General features: G+C 40.6%; 1 protein-coding gene across 1 annotated transcript in view; it reads right to left on the minus strand.

The window, feature by feature from the left end:
- Positions 1-4,337: 4,337 nt before the first annotated feature.
- Positions 4,338-16,268, minus strand: part of Tmem236 (transmembrane protein 236) — a 53,486-nt gene continuing 41,555 nt past the window's right edge. The window contains exon 4 of the mRNA XM_052157453.1: positions 4,338-4,952. Within this exon, the coding sequence (XP_052013413.1) occupies positions 4,372-4,952 (581 nt within the window). The 3' untranslated portion in view covers positions 4,338-4,371. The remainder of the gene's footprint in view (positions 4,953-16,268) is intronic.

Here is a 16,268-nt window from a genome sequence, read left to right on the forward strand (position 1 = left end):
GGAAAGAGGGATGAGAGGAAGACCGCCAGGCAACTGAAGGACAAGTAAACACACTCCCATAATGAAGCAAGCCTCACAACAAAGGAGCCACTCCGTCACAGGATTTTAATTAAAAGGTAAAAATAACTGGGCTTGGCAGCACACACCCGTAACCACCCTAGCACCCAGGAGACAGAGGCAGAAGGATCACTCCTAGTTTGAGAACAACCTGGGTTATGTAGCAAATCCCAGGAAATCTAGGGCTACACATGGAGGCCTTGTATATAGCTAAATAAATAAATTTTAAAGATCAAAAATGGCAAAAAATAAAATCCCACAAAAAATCAATACAAAGACTTTTGTTTCAGATATTACTCACGCTTTTCCTTTTTTTATTATTGTTCCTCAAGAGGGTGCAGTGAGTTGTTTTGACACCATAAGGGCTAAGAGGTGTATCTTGTTCTTGTGAAATCCAATTCAACACACCTTTAATATTTATTAGGTACAAAAGGTTGTTGAGGTAGTCGGTAAAACAAGTCCTGTGCAACACAGCCCATGTCCTACACACAGCAATGTGCACAGCAAGCAAAGCAAGCTCCTTCCTTTTTCTTTAGGTTCTTATGCCTTAGGGCAATGGCCACTCAGAGAAGTGGCGTGCTAACTGACCACTCAGGCTGTAACACTGGCACACTGTAATACCAACATTAACTTGCAGAAAGAATAGGCACCAAAAAAAAAGACCATTAAATTTCCATATACATGGTTATATGACACTAGTCCAGTCATAGATACATTTTATGTGTCTCAGCAATTAACTTTATATGAAGCTGACACTGAATGAAGACATAATTGTAGTGAGAATTTTGATTTCTTAAAAAAAAAAAAAGCAGTAGTGTTATGTGAACATGTCTTTGCTTAATCCCAGGTGTGGGCTATGGGGCTGCTTCGGAGTATCCACAGACACGAATTGTGATTGTCTCATGCTTTAGGAGGGGCGTGACTTCAGATGGTTTATGTTTGGAATTCTGGGGACTCCTGAGAGAGTATAAATGGGAGAGCCCAGAGCAGGCCTGTGGCTGCTGCTGTTCCCCTGATGCTGCTCCCTCCTCCTCCACTGATCCCTGCTGCTGCTGGTTCCTGCTGCTGTCTTTGCTATTGCTAGACTGCTGTTTAGCAATATTCTGATGATGAAGATTGGACATGCCCCAGGGAACTTGTTGTCCCTAGTCCACAGGAAGTAGTCTAAAAAGATCTATGACCCCTTTCCCCTCTAACCTTCTTTCTCTCCTACCCATTGTTGGGGGGTTGGAGGGGATTGGGGTGGGATAAGTGTTGGAAGAGTGGTAGATGTAAGAACTCAATGACGCAGCCCCCAGAGTACACCTATACATAATTATCATGCAGCTTCAGATTTTATTTAAATACAGCATAGTCTGTTACAGATCTCTCCAGCTTCTGTAGTCACACTTTACAGCAGAAATTAAGCTTTATATTAGGACACAAAACCTTGATACCAACAATAATAAATAGCTTATAAGAATTATAATACAAATTTAGTAATATACATAATATATATAAATTTAGTTATATATAGAGAGATTTTAATTACATAATGTAGAATGATCAATGCTACATTTACATAAGTTCTTGTAATGTCTCTTAAATACCATAGACTTGAGCTTTATAAACATCCGCGCACTCAGTTAGGCTAGAGACTCAAAGCTCTACCTGTCCTACATGATCTGTTTGTTATATGTGCCTTCATTATCTGTTTCAAGTATTGCTAACATCCGCAGATATCAGGCATAGCCATGTTTGAAGGTCAGACACAAAACGCGAACTAAGCTCAGGTAATACTTTAAAGTTTACTGAGTGCCATTTGGTCAAAATTGCAAAATAAAGATATATACATTTATGTAAACGAGTTTTGCATTTATGAGTATTGTAAATTAGTCACTTGGTTAGAGGCATTTCTTAATTTTAGAAGATATGTATTTTATGTTAGAAACATTGTGAGCACCTACCCATAGGATTGGCAGGTAGAGACAGAGAGGTGGCTAAGCCAGACATTCTCAACCTTCCTCTTACGGGATTGTCAAGTTAATGAGGAACCAAGAAAAGTAGCTCTATAGTCAAAAAGTGTTCAGACACAGAAAGTGCAGTCTAGGGGCATGGCTTTGAGGAGTGTGGCTTTGAGGGGTGTGGCTTTGAGGGGTGTGGCTTTGAGGGCGTGGCTTGGTGGGGCGTGGCTTTGGTGGGGCGGGGCTTTGAAGCAGGTGCTTAGGTGGTGTTGGTGAGGATGTGTTTAATCCTCAGCAATGCACATCCCTGTAATCCCAGCATCTGCAAGGTAGAGGCAGGAAGGTGGTGAGTTCAAGTTCAGACTCACCTGGGCTCCACAGTAAGTTCAGACGGGCCTGGGCTACATTGTAAGACCCTGCATCCAAAGTAAAAAATTAAAATAAAAGAAAGAAACAGAGGGCTGTTGTCTGAGTTCTTTGAAAACTCACAGAAGTTCTATTCAAGTGGTAGAGTGGCTTTTCAAATTCACTTTCATCTAAATATTTAACAACTCAATTTGCTACTGACCACACTGACCACAAGGGTGATTGATAAACACTTGAAGTCCGGGGTAACCTTGAGATCTTACATGTTACATCTCACAAATGCCAGATATAAACTATTATTCTCAAAGGGTGGGCGGGGATATGGGACGGTATCGTTAACTGCCCAGCATTTATTAAGGGCTTATTATTTGTTCGACACTGTATTGAGAGCATTCCAAATCCTACAATCCCATGACACTACTAAATAGGTATTTATATTGTGTTTATCTTTTACGTACGGGGGTGGGGGTGGGGGAGGCACAGCACTCAGGGAACTAGCCCCAAATCGCCAAGCTGGTAAGCAAGGTTTAACAATTACAACAAGATCTTCTCTACAGTGTGAGAACTATGAGGCAAAATGGGAAAGGGGACTGGGGGAGGGGCGCAGGATGGAGGCCAGGAACACACAGAGTGGGGGGAGGGCACCGGATGGAGGCCGGGAACACTCAGAGTTACTCATCTGTTCATACGCTATTTGCTTTCACATTACAGAGATAAACTTCTTACAAACTTCTCTTACAAACAAAGAATCTCTCTTGGTTAAGAGTGTCCGTGCTGACACAGCACCTGCAGAGTTCATGGCTGTGTGTATGGTCTTTGGAGCATGAAAATACTCGGGACCTAGAGCAACATAAGACACCTCTGGCGTCGCACTAACTCCAAAATATCATTTTAAATAAGGCTTGTACTTGATTTTTTATGATGACATCACACTCCCTATATGATACACTCTTACACTTTGTCTTCAGTTTATGGTGTCCATTATAAAATTTTATCTAGGAATCACAATGTACCCTGGCTCCGTCATCCTCAACACTGGAGTACTGCCAGCTGCACCAGCCCAAGAAGCTTTGCCAAGCTGCTGCCTGCTGAAGACCCTAGCTTTCTATGCAGTCAATGAACTTAATAGAGGCCACTGCAGCGGAGTAGGAAACATATTTCTCAGGCCAGGGATGTAGCTCATTGGTAGGTATGTGCTACTACTAAGATAGTGTGCCCTGGGTTCAACCTTCACTGCTGAAAACACTCACACACTCACACACACACATACACACACACACACACACACACACACACACAGAGTGTAATTTTAAGTTTGAACAAGACCCTAAAACTCCAGTTTTAAGACAAACTCTAAAATAAATTCAATAGCCTCAAGTTATTTTCTAAAACTAATTTCAAATAACTAAGCCACAAAATGTTCTTCAATGGACTCAAGCTAAAAATCTCATTCTTAAGCTATCTCGTGTGGCTCCTGTCATTTCTAAAAAGGCTTTATTAAAGAGTGATTTTTAGCCAAAAGTTGAACATGCATATCTAAAGTTAACAAGCTTTAGATCTAAAGATCTTAAGCTATCTCGTGTGGCTCCTGTCATTTCTAAAAAGGCTTTATTAAAGAGTGATTTTTAGCCAAAAGTTGAACATGCATATCTAAAGTTAACAACTAAGCCTTCTGGAAGCCTGGAAGATGCAACTTGGAGAATTATAATTTTGTTTAAAAGTAGCACCATATATATATATATATATATATATATATATATATATATATATATATATGGGCTTGGCTGCCTGGGCAGATGCAGGATTTCTGTCACCCTGAACTACCTGTTTGGTCACAGTTTTTATCTGCTACAGTGAGGTTATACAGATGTCATTGTCTTTATAAAGCTACGATACAGGTTGGAAATGGTTAATTCTATATACCATAAAAGCTTATGCCTAGAAAAACTTTACAAATGCGTTTACATGCATAATCAGAAGGACTTACTATCTTAACATTTGCTGTTTAAAATGGAGAGGTTTCAAAGGCAGAGAAAGGCCTGAGTTTGGTTACGTAATTGAAATAAATATATGACACAGTCACAAGGACATTTTTACAAAGACCCAGTACTGGCGTGATCGTCCCCAGGGCAATGATTAAACTGAGTCTAAGAAAAATGAAGGGTAAATCTTGCATCAGGATTCCCAGGGAGTTGAGGAGAGGGTTCTTGGGTGTGAAGACCATTCGCAGGAGAGAGATGAAACTGAATATATAGACTGGATACACCCAGGCTGACTTGTACACCTTCTGATGCCCAGCCACACGCAGCATTTCCACGGTGTCGGCCCACATGAGGAAGCTTCGCAGGAAGAGCTCAGCCCGGACATCTCTTTGAGACATCGTCCTCAGGATTCCAGACTGAAAGGAGGGCTCCAGAGGCCCGACCAGCACTGCCGCGTGGTTCCGGGACTGGTTCCGGGACTGAGACATGGCGGTGGGTTTGGCTGCCTGGGCAGATGCAGGATTTCCGTCACCCTGAACTACCTGTTCGGTCACAGTTTTTATCTGGTGCAATGAGGTTATACAGATGTCATTGTCTTCATAACCTGCAAAACATTGATAGATTTGGTTACTAACTGTTTCTTTATTCTAAAATTGTTTAATTTACATGTTACTAAACTGAGTTCAAGACTTGGAAGGAGGAAGGATGGCAAAATGGAGGTTGGTCTAAGGTTCACAGCAAGACCTGTGGCAAGAACAGACAATGTAGCAGGCAAATAGATAGGTAGGTAGGTATGTAGGTAGATGATACATATATACATACATGCATACATACATACATACATACATACGTACAAGCATACAGAGGAGAGAGGCAGGAGAGGGAAGGAAAGAAAATGGAAGGGAGGGGAAGGAGAGAGAAGGGATTGCTCAGTTGGTAGTATCCATATAGAAAGAAGAGAACTGTCTACCAACAGTTCTCTGATGTCCATGTGTCCCTCTCAGCAAACCTATGCCTGAACACACATGTAAAAGATAAGATTCAAATTGAAAATAAAATTCTATAGTGCTTTTACTATGTTTAGGTATGGGCCTTGAATTCCTGTTCTTTCCAAGACTTTAAGCGTGAAAGGATGCTGAATTTTGGCAAATGTTTTTTCAGCATCCAATGAAATGACCATGTGTTTTTTTTTTCTTTGAGTTTGTTTATGTAGTGGATTGCATTGATGGATTTCTGTATATTGAACCAACCCTGCATCCCTGGGCTAAAGCCTACTTGATCATGGTGGATGATCGTTTTGATGTATTCTTGGATTCGGTTGGCAAGAATTTTATTGAGTATTTTTGCATTGATGTTCATAAGGGAAATTGGTCTGAAGTTCTCTTTCTTTGTTGGATCTTTGTGTGGTTTTGTTATCAGCGTAATTGTGGCTTCGTAGAAGGAATTGGGTAGGGTTCCTTCTGTTTCTATTTTGTGAAATAGTTTGAAGAGTATTGGTGTTAGGTCTTCTTTGAAGGTCTGATAGAATTCTGCACTGAAACCATCTGGTCCTGTGCTTTTTTTGGTTGGAAGACTTTCTATGACCCCTTCTATTTCTTTATGGGTTATGGGACTGTTTAGATGATCTATTTGGGTAGCCAGCATCAAACTAAATGGAGAGAAACTTGAAGCAATCCCACTAAAATCAGGGACTAGACAGGGCTGCCCACTTTCTCCTTATCTTTTCAATAATGTACTTGAGGTACTAGCTCGGGCAATTAGACAACATAAGGAGGTCAAAGGGATACAAATTGGAAAGGAAGAAGTCAAACTATCATTATTTGCAGATGATATGATAGTCTACCTAAGTGACCCAAAAAACTCCACTAGGGAACTCCTACAGCTGATAAACAACTTCAGCAAAGTGGCAGGTTATAAAATCAACTCAAGCAAATCAGTAGCCTTCCTATACTCAAAGGATAAGCAGGCTGAGAAATAAATTAGGGAAATGACCCCCTTTACAATAGCCACAAACAGTATAAAGTACCTTGGTGTGACTCTTACCAAACATGTAAAAAATCTGTATGACAAGAACTTCAAGACTATGAAGAAGGAAATGGAAGAAGACCTCAAAAAATGGAAAAACTTCCCATAGTCATGGATTGGCAGGATTAATATAGTTAAAATGGCCATTTTGCCAAAAGCAATATACAGATTCAACGCAATACTCATCAAAATCCCAACTCAATTCTTCACAGAGTTAGAAAGAGCAATCCTCAAATTCATCTGGAATAACAAAAAACCTAGGATAGCTGAAACTATTCTCAACAATAAAAGAAATTCTGGGGGTATCAGTGTCCCTGACCTCAAGTAATACTACAGAGCAATAGTGTTAAAAATTGCATGGTATTGGTACAGTGACAGGCAGGTGGATCAATGGAACAGGATTGAAGATCCAGAAATGAACTCACACACCAATGGCCACTTGATCCTTGACAAAGGGGCGGAAAACATCCAATGTAAAAAAGATAGCCTTTTCAACAAATGGTGCTGGTTCAACTGGAGGTCAGCATGCAGAAGAATGGAAATTGATCCGTCCTTGTCTCCTTGTACTAAGCTCAACTCCAAATGGATCAAGGACCTCCACATAAAGCCAGACACTCTGAAGCTAATAGAAAAGAAACTTGGGAAGACTCTTGAGGACATAGGTACAGGGGGAAAGTTCCTGAACAGAACACCAATAGCTTATGCTCTAAGATCAAGAATTGACAAATGGGACCTCATAAAATTACAAAGTTTCTGTAAGGCAAAGGACACCATCAAAAGGGCAAATCAGCAACCAACAAATTGGGAAAAGATCTTCACCAACCCTACATCAGATAGAGGGCTAATATCCAATATATATAAAGAACTCAAGAAGTTAGACTCCAGAAAACGAAATAACCCTATTAAAAAATGGAGTACAGAGTTAAACAAAGAATTTTCACCTGAAGAACTTTGGATGGCGGAGAAGCATCTTAAAAAAATGCTCAACTTCATTAGTCATTAGGGAAATGCAAATCAAAACAACCCTGAGATTTCACCTTACACCAGTCAGAATGGCTAAGATTAAAAATTCAGGAGACAGCAGATGTTGGCGAAGATGTGGAGAAAGAGAAGTACTCCTCCACTGCTGGTGGGGTTGCAAACTGGTACAACCACTGTGGAAATCAGTCTGGCGGTTCCTCCGAAAACTGGGCACCTCACTTCCAGAAGATCCTGCTATACCACTCCTGGGCATATACCCAGAAGATTCCCCATCATTTAATAAGGATACATGTCCCACTATGTTCATAGCAGCCCTATTTATAATTCCCAGATGCTGGAAAGAACCCAGATATCCCTCAACAGAAGAGTGGATGCAAAAAATGTGGTATATATACACAATGGAGTACTATTCAGCCATTAGAAACAATGAATTCATGAAATTCTTAGGCAAATGGATGAAGCTGAAGAACATCATACTAAGTGAGGTAACCCAGACTCAAAAGATGAATCATGGTATGCACTCACTAATAAGTGGGTGTTAACCTAGAAAACTGGAATACCCAAAACATAATCCACACATCAAATGAGGTACAAGAAGAACGCAGGAGTGGCCCCTTGTTCTGGAAAGACTCAGTGAAGCAGTATAGGGAAAAACCAGAAAAGGGAAGTGGGAAGGGTTGGGTGGGAAAACACGGGGAGGGAAGGGGGCTGATGGGACTTTCAGGGAGTGGGGGTCTAGAAAAGGGGAAATCATTTGAAAAGTAAATAAAACATATATCGAATAAAAAAATTGAAAAAAAAAGAAAAAAAGAAAAGAAAATTCTATGCGCTCGAATTTTATATTGCTAGGAAGAGCAAGGCTTGTCTCATGGTATTAAGCTAGAGCATCCAGAATGCATCAGAACTATAATTCACCACGATCAGGCAGGCTTCATCCCAGGGATGCAGGGATGTTTCAATATACGGAAATCTGTCAATGTAATCCACTACATAAACAAACTAAAGGGGAAAAAACACATGGTCATTTCATTAGATGTTGAAAAGGCTTTTGACAAAATCCAGCATCCCTCATGATAAAAGTCTTGGAGAGATCAGGAATCCAAGGCCCACCCCTAAACATAATGAAAGCAATATACTGCAAAAAAGTGGGGACGAATCTTGAACACATGGGCACAGGGGAAAAGTTCCTGAACAAAACACCAATAGCTTATACTCTAAGAACAAGAATCTATGAACAAATGGGACCTCATAAAACTGCAAAGCTTCTGTAAAACAATAGGACAAAATGGCAACCAACAAATTGCGAAAAGATCTTTACCAACCCTACATCTGATAAAGGGCTAATATCCAATGTATACAAAGAACTCAAGAAGTTAGTCTTCAGAGAGTCAAATAACCCTATTAAAAAATGGAGTACAGAGCTAAACAGGAAATTCTCAACTGAGGAAACTCGAAAGCACCTAAAGAAATGTTCAGCATCGTTAGTTTTCAGGGAAATGCAAATCAAAACAACACTGAGATTCCACCTTACACCAGTTAGAATGGCTAAGATGAAAAACTCAGGGGACAGCAGTTGCTGGAGAGGATGTGGGGGAAAAAGGAACACTTCTCCATTGTTGGTGGGATTGCAAGCTGGTAAAACCACTCTGGAAATCAGTTTGGCGATTCCTCAGAAAATTAGACATAGTACTACCAGCAGACCCAGCTATATCACTCCTGGGGATATACCCAGAAGATGCTCCTACATGTAATAAGGACACATATTCCACTATGTTCATAGCTGCCTTACTTATAATAGCCAGAAGATGGAAAGAGACCAGATGTCCCTCAACAGGGAAATGGATACAGAAACTATGGTATATATACACATTGAAATACTACTCAGCTATTAAAAATAATGAATTCATGAAATTCTTAGGCAGATGGATGGCATTAGAAAGTATCATCCTGAGCAAGGCAACCCAATCACAAAAGAACACACATGGTATGCACTCACTAATAAGCAGATGTTAGCCCAAAAGCTCAAAATAAACAAGTTACAAGTCACCCAGCTGAAGAAGGAGAACTTAAGTGAGGGTGCTTCAGTTCCTCTAAGAAAGGGAACAAAATACTCACAGGAACAATAAGGAAGACAATGTGTGGAGCAGAGACTGAAGTAAAGGCTACCCAGAGACTGTCCTACCTGGGGATTCATCCTATAAACAGTCAACAAACCCTGACACTACTATGGATGACAAGAAGTGTATACCAAAAGGAGCATGCCATGGTTGTCTCTGGAGAGGCCCTGCCAGAGCCTTACAAATACAGAGGCAGATGCTACCAACCAACTATTGGACTGGGTGTGGGGTCCACAATGGAGGAGCTGGAGGATGGTCCAGAGGAGCTGAAGGGGTTTACAGCCCCATGGGAAGAACAATGATTTCGGCCACCCAGATGCCCCAAGACTCCCAGGGACTGAACCATCAACCAAGGGGCACACATGGTTCCAGCCAAAAATGTGGCAGAGGAAGGCCTTGTTGGGCATCAATGGGAGGAGTGGTCCTTGGTCAAGTGAAGGCTCAACAGAGGCCCCAACAAAGGGAAACCAAGGGGGGAGGAGGGAGTGTGTTGGGTGGAAAGGCATATATGTGGAGGTAGGGGGAGGGAGGAAGGGTTGGGGGTCTTAGGGGAGGGAGGATATTGGGAAAGGTTTCACCATTGGCAATGTAAATGAAGACAATATTCAATAAAAAAGAAAGAAAATAAAATTCTATGCACTGGAATTTTATATGGCTAGGCAGCAGCAATGATTATCTCATAGTGTTAAGCTAGCGCATCCAGAGGACCTGAGTTTTGTGCATAGCGCCCTCATCAGGTGGCTCACTGCAACTGCAGCTCCAGCTGCAGGGAGACCCAAAGCCTCCATACCCAATGTGAACCTGCACTCCCCTGTGCACACACCTCCACACAAACGGGTAATGAAAACAAATATTTTAAATGTTAGTCCTTAAAATAAAAGTTCAAATCTTTGACATGAAGAAGACAATAGCTGAGTGAATGACATACTAAAAACATTTTAGGGGTTCTTGACATGTCTGTATTTTTTCTGGATATGAAACCTAAGTTATTTTCACAGAAAAGGCATTATTGATTATTTGTTGAATCCTTGGGACAAATGAGGAAATGATTATCAGTCCATTTCAAGCTTTAGAAACTGCAACCCACGAGGTTAAATGACAGTCCAATTCAGGCTTAGTGGCAGAGCATGATCCCCCCCACCACCCCGTCTGAAGGGCTTGGCCAAACATTTAATGTTATAGTTGTTATTGTCTGTATAAAAGCAGGATAATGTGTGCTAATTATAAAAGGCATGAGTATCAAAACCAGGGGAATCAACCAGTTTACCAGCTTGTCACTCGTTAACATGAAATAAGTTCCCTAGCATGGGAGTTCAGTGCTAAGAGGGAAAATCTCTGAGCCACAGAGAATCTTCATGAAAATAGGTAAGCAGTTCTTTCCAAGGGCTTCTAGAAGCAGACAACAGGAGTGGTCGGCTGAACTCATCATATCTGGGACATGAGTTTGCATGTTGATCAATATACCTGTCAGGTGAATGGAAATATTGCTGATCCCTATCATACTCTGTGTGAGTGTGTGTGTGTGTGTGTGTGTGTGTGTGTGTGCACATGCGCACGCACGTTGTGCATGTGTGAGTGAATGTGCACGCACAGGAATATATGCATGAGGATAATAGTGGTCGGCTTTGGATGTTGTTCCTTAGGTGATGTCCTCCTTGTTTTACCATATTGGGTCTCTCACTGAGAACTGGGGTTACTAAGATAAACTAGCTAGCCAAAGACACCCAGAAATGTACCTGTCTCTGCTCCCCAGTGTTAGGCTTAAGTACCAGCCATAATCTCCAATATTTTTATCTTTATTTTTTGAGAATTATTTTATTTGCATGAGCATTTTGCCTTCACATGTGTATCCAATTCTAACAGGCCAGAGAGGGCACTGGATACCTTGGAACTAGAGTCACAGGTGTTTGTTAGCCACCATGTGAGTGCTAAGAATCCACTCCTAGTCCTCCAGAAGAGTACCCAGTGCTCTTAAGTGCTAAGTAGTTGTTCCAGACCTATGTCTAGTTTTCACGTGGCTGCTGGGGATTAACCTCAGATCTTCATGCTTGCTCGATGCTCGCGAGCATTTTACTGACTGAGCCCTCTTCCAAGCCCCTACAGCACATCATTTGTCAAACACGTATGCACTTAAACACTATGTTTTGTTGCTAAGATTTTACCAGCCTCACAAAGATTATTGAGAAAATGTCCTGTCACTCAGACAGAACAAAGGGAAAGGGAGGGTGCGGTGTCAAAGACAATGTCAATAAAAACTAGCTGGACTGAAAGCAAAAGCATTGTGCAGTAAGTTCTGCTTCATGGCTAAGCTTAGTGGCTGAGATGAGACTACTTATTAGGTATACATTAAACCTCAGTCATTTTTCATATAGTTAATTATTTAAAAATTTTAACATTGAACTAAGTTTTTATAAGCTACAAAGATTATTTAAGTTTGTATTTCTCTTTCATTTGTGTTGGATGCAATGAATGTAGTGTGGTGTGTGTGTGTGTGTGTGTGTGTGTGTGCACATGTAGAAGCCAGAGGTTGACTTCAGGGGCTTTCCTCAATTGTTCTCTCTCTCTCTCTCTCTCTCTCTCTCTCTCTCTCTCTCTCCCTTTCTTTTATTTAATCATTCACTCATTTTTAACAAAATGTGATTATTCTTTTTTTCTTTTATTAAATATAGATTTTTATCTCACATAATATGTCCCCCCCCTTCTATTCCTCACAGTTTACCCATCTTTTCTCCCATGCAGATCCATTCCCTTTCTGTCTCTCTTTAGAAAACAATCAGACTTTTAAGGGATAATAATATACAAAATGTAATATAATATAACATAACATGAAAAAAACAAAACTAATCATTGGAATTGAACAAGACAAACAAAAAGAAGAAAAATATCCCAAGAGTGTCAGAAACCATCTAGGAAAGGTTAAAAGCCTGCAAATGGCATTTCTGGAGATAGATTACCAGTTTGCAAGGCCTGCAATAGTTGAACTCTGATGCAAGGTCCCAAGAGGCTTCATCCCAGGATTGCTTCTTGCTACTGATATGCCTTTCCTGTCACTATTATATAGTCTAAGGATTCCTAGGCATCAACCCACCCTATTGAGCAGATTTTCTGCAGATCAACATAAAGATGCATGGTCATGCAATAATGCCTTGTAGACAAATTGATGACTTCATAATTCCTATAAAATTCCTAAATTTATACATGTAGTTTCTAGCCCCCTAAAAGCTATAAATAGGACTCTGAAAACCTTTATGTGTCATGGCCTAATGGCACTAGGATAAAAATGCAGGCTTGGAACAAGTTTACAGTCAGGAAAAATATTCCTTCTAGGTTAGCTGTGAGACCATTATCTGGTAACTAAAGGTCGTAAACTGAGAATGGACAATTTATTGTAGGTTCAAGGGCAAAAAAAATAAAACATTGACTAGTTTATCTAGACAGAACTTCAAAACTAATGAGACACAAGGCAGATGATTTGTCTCCTGACAAAACCATACTAAAAATAATTTATGCTATAAGAATTATTGTTTTAAACTTATAATGAACGTATAGAGCTAGTAACAGATAATAAATGTTTAGTCAGGAACTAGTCTAACATTTCTGTTGCAACTCTTTATGACATGAACTATGCATGCCTTTATGACAGGAACTTTTGACTGGAACTTGCTATGAACTTATAACATGTAAAAACGGTTGGAAAACCATGTGATCAGTTATCCTGAGAGAGAATAAGACCTAAGAACCAAAAGTAAATGATGGTGTGGCTTTCTCCAACTTCACCCAGAATGTATGTTTTTCTTGTATGAGTGAATAAAGGTTGGATGGAACTTGCTCTATGAAGCTTTATTTTATCCATCAAATATGTGTAAGATATGTATGTGTGTGTGTGTATATATATATGCATATATATATATATATATATATATATATATATGTTTGTAAAAATGAATGGAGCTTCTTTTTCTTTCTTTTTTTATTGGATGTTTTCTTTATTTACATCTCAGATTTTCTCCCCTTTTCTGGTTCCCCCCTCCTAGAAACACCTATCCCATACCCCCTCCCCCTCCACCCACTCCTGCTTCCCTGCCCTCAATTCCCCTATACTAGGGTATTAAGCCTTCACAGGACTAAGGACCTCTCCTCCCATTGATGCCTGCCTGACAAGGCTGTCCTCTGCTAGGTATGAAGCTGGAGCCATGTGTACTTCTTGTTTGGTGGCTTAGTCCCTGGGAGCTCTGGTGTGTGTGGGGGTGGGAGGGCGGTTCTGGTTTGTTGTTCTTCCTCTGAAGTTGCAAACCCCTTAGGAGCTTCTTTTTCTGCTTCATTCTGAGTGAGTAGTTTTAACCCTGTGAGCTCTTGCCTGGTCAGCAAGGGGCTTAAGAGTAAAAGAATAAAGAGTAAGCTAATTGCTTTACCGATACCCCTGCTGCTAAACAACAGGTGTTAATCACCAGAAGTCAGAGGTTTTTCACCACAAAATAGAAAACGATTAAGAAAGGTGAATATTACCAAAAGTAAACAACTTTTGCTCCAGGAAAACCAAGCTTTGTCCCTGCAAACCACTGACACCCATGTCTACCTTCTTCAGAGAACTGGCGTAGTGGCTAGCTGGCAGGACAAGAGAAGAGAATCAGAGATCCAGTCATTCACACACTCAGGAATCCCATAAAGACACTAACATTGAAAGGCATAATATATACCCTGAGGAGGACCTGGTGCAGACCTGTGCAGGCTCTGAGCTTGCTGCCTCGGTCTCTGTGAGGTCCTGCGAGCATTGACAATAAGAGTTAATTTAGAGGACCTTGGGGTTTTGCTTTTGTTTTTGTTTTGGAGTCCTTACTTCCCTCTGTCTCTTACATTCCTTCAGCCTCATTGGTCATAGGGTTCCCTGATCCCATTTAGGGATGAGTGTTCCAAGGTCTCTCATTCTCTGCATAATGTCTGGCTTTGGGTCTCTGAACATATTCCCATATGCTGCAGGAGGAAGTTTCTTTGATCATTGCTGAGCAACTTTTTGGTGACCAAGAACCAGAGTCTAGATAACCCAGGAACCTAGAGTAAAACCAAATACTACTGCTCTGGGGGAAAAGAAAGTAACATTAAGAAGACTCCTTGTGACATTCTCTATGATCATAGATCAGGGCCTCTTACTTTGTTTCGTGGTGTTGTTGTTTTGTTTTGTTTTTAGCACAGATAATATGAATTTTTTATTATTTCTTTTATTCCTGATATATAATGTAGTTACATCATTCCCCCTTCCATTTTCCTTCTTTACTCCTCTCATATATTCCTCCTTGCTCTCTTTCAAATTCATGTTTCCAAATTTTATTAATTAAATTGTTAAATGTGTATGTGTATAGGTATGTGTGTATACTCCTAAGTACATAAATACAACCTACTCAGCCTGTATAATTTTACTTGAATGTATATGTTTTCAGTGAATATCAGGGATAACCCTTGCTGTGCTCTTCTCCTGGGAAGAAGGTCTCTCACTGAACCTGGATTCCATTCATTTGGTAAGACTCCTGGTAATGAGTGTCAGATCTCTTCTTCTCCATACCCTTCCCTGCACCTACCTCAATACCTTGGTGTCTGGCTCCCTGCTTGGATGTTGGGGATCTATAAGAATATTCTAGGATTTGTAATCCCTAGAAAACCTCTTTTCTCACAATAGAAGCCACAATGGTCTTGAATGGTTATCATTTCACAAACAATACTAAAAGAATATGACACTCTATAAGTTATTATTGCTTTAATTTCCATAAAGACCCTCTTTTTAAACAGAGATACTCACTTCTACATTTCACTTAACTTTTAAAGAATTCAGTAGAGTGCTGGGAGTTAAGTGCAGTTGGTAAAACACTTGCTGTAAAAGCAAGCATTTGGTTTGATCCCAGAAATCACATTTTAAAAGAATTGTGGGTATGGAGAGGTAGAGACAGGCAGATCCTAAGGGCTCTTTCAACAGGCATACTAGCAGAATAATCAATGTCCAGTCAACTGAAGAATCGTGTTTCAAGAACAAAGTGGATGGCTGCTGTGAATGACACTCAAGGTTGTCAACGTTGACATCTGGCTTCTACATACTGCTGTGTAACAGCCTCCTGTTGTGTAACAGCCTCCTGCTGTGTAACAGCCTCCTCTGAGATTGAAAGAGTCCATCCTGTGGGGGAAGACTCTTTAAGCAGAACAGTAAAGAGCTCAAAATAGCTTCCGGAAGTTCTTAAAACTGACTAAGTTCACTAGGCTCCTCCCTGCCAGAGTAAGCAATAAAGGCTGAGGGTACCTCCTCAGACTAAGGACACTGGGCCAAAAAAGAATGTTAAGACAAGCTGCAAGGTCAGACCAGCTACCAGGAAGAGATGAAAGCCGGAAAAGCTTCTTGGAAGATGTTCACAGCACCTAAACACCTGGAAAAATAAGACTTACTCCAGCCCTATACAGCTACTCCTGCAGGCTGTGCGGTATACTCCAGTTTCCCAGCTTTGAGAGCTGTTACCCATGCTGCTTTGGGCTTTGGTGATACAGCAGTCTTTGCTCCTGCAATTAACTCCTCACCCATACTCTTCTAAGTAAGCCCAGTTAAACTATCTGAGTCATCAAGTTGGACTTTCTTGGTATCAGAGCTTTGGTCACTACCTGGGGTGAATAGATGACTGTGTTGGATCTCCTGCCCCCCCAAAAAAGTTGTTTTCATTCAACATATGCACTCATGCAGACATATAGACACATGAAAGAATTCAAAAGAAAATACATTTCTTAGAGTATGTCATGGCATAAGAGAATTCTCCTTTGCGTCA

The sequence above is a fragment of the Apodemus sylvaticus genome, chromosome 14 (genome assembly GCF_947179515.1).
Source record: "Apodemus sylvaticus chromosome 14, mApoSyl1.1, whole genome shotgun sequence".
Taxonomy (NCBI): Eukaryota; Metazoa; Chordata; class Mammalia; order Rodentia; family Muridae; genus Apodemus; species Apodemus sylvaticus.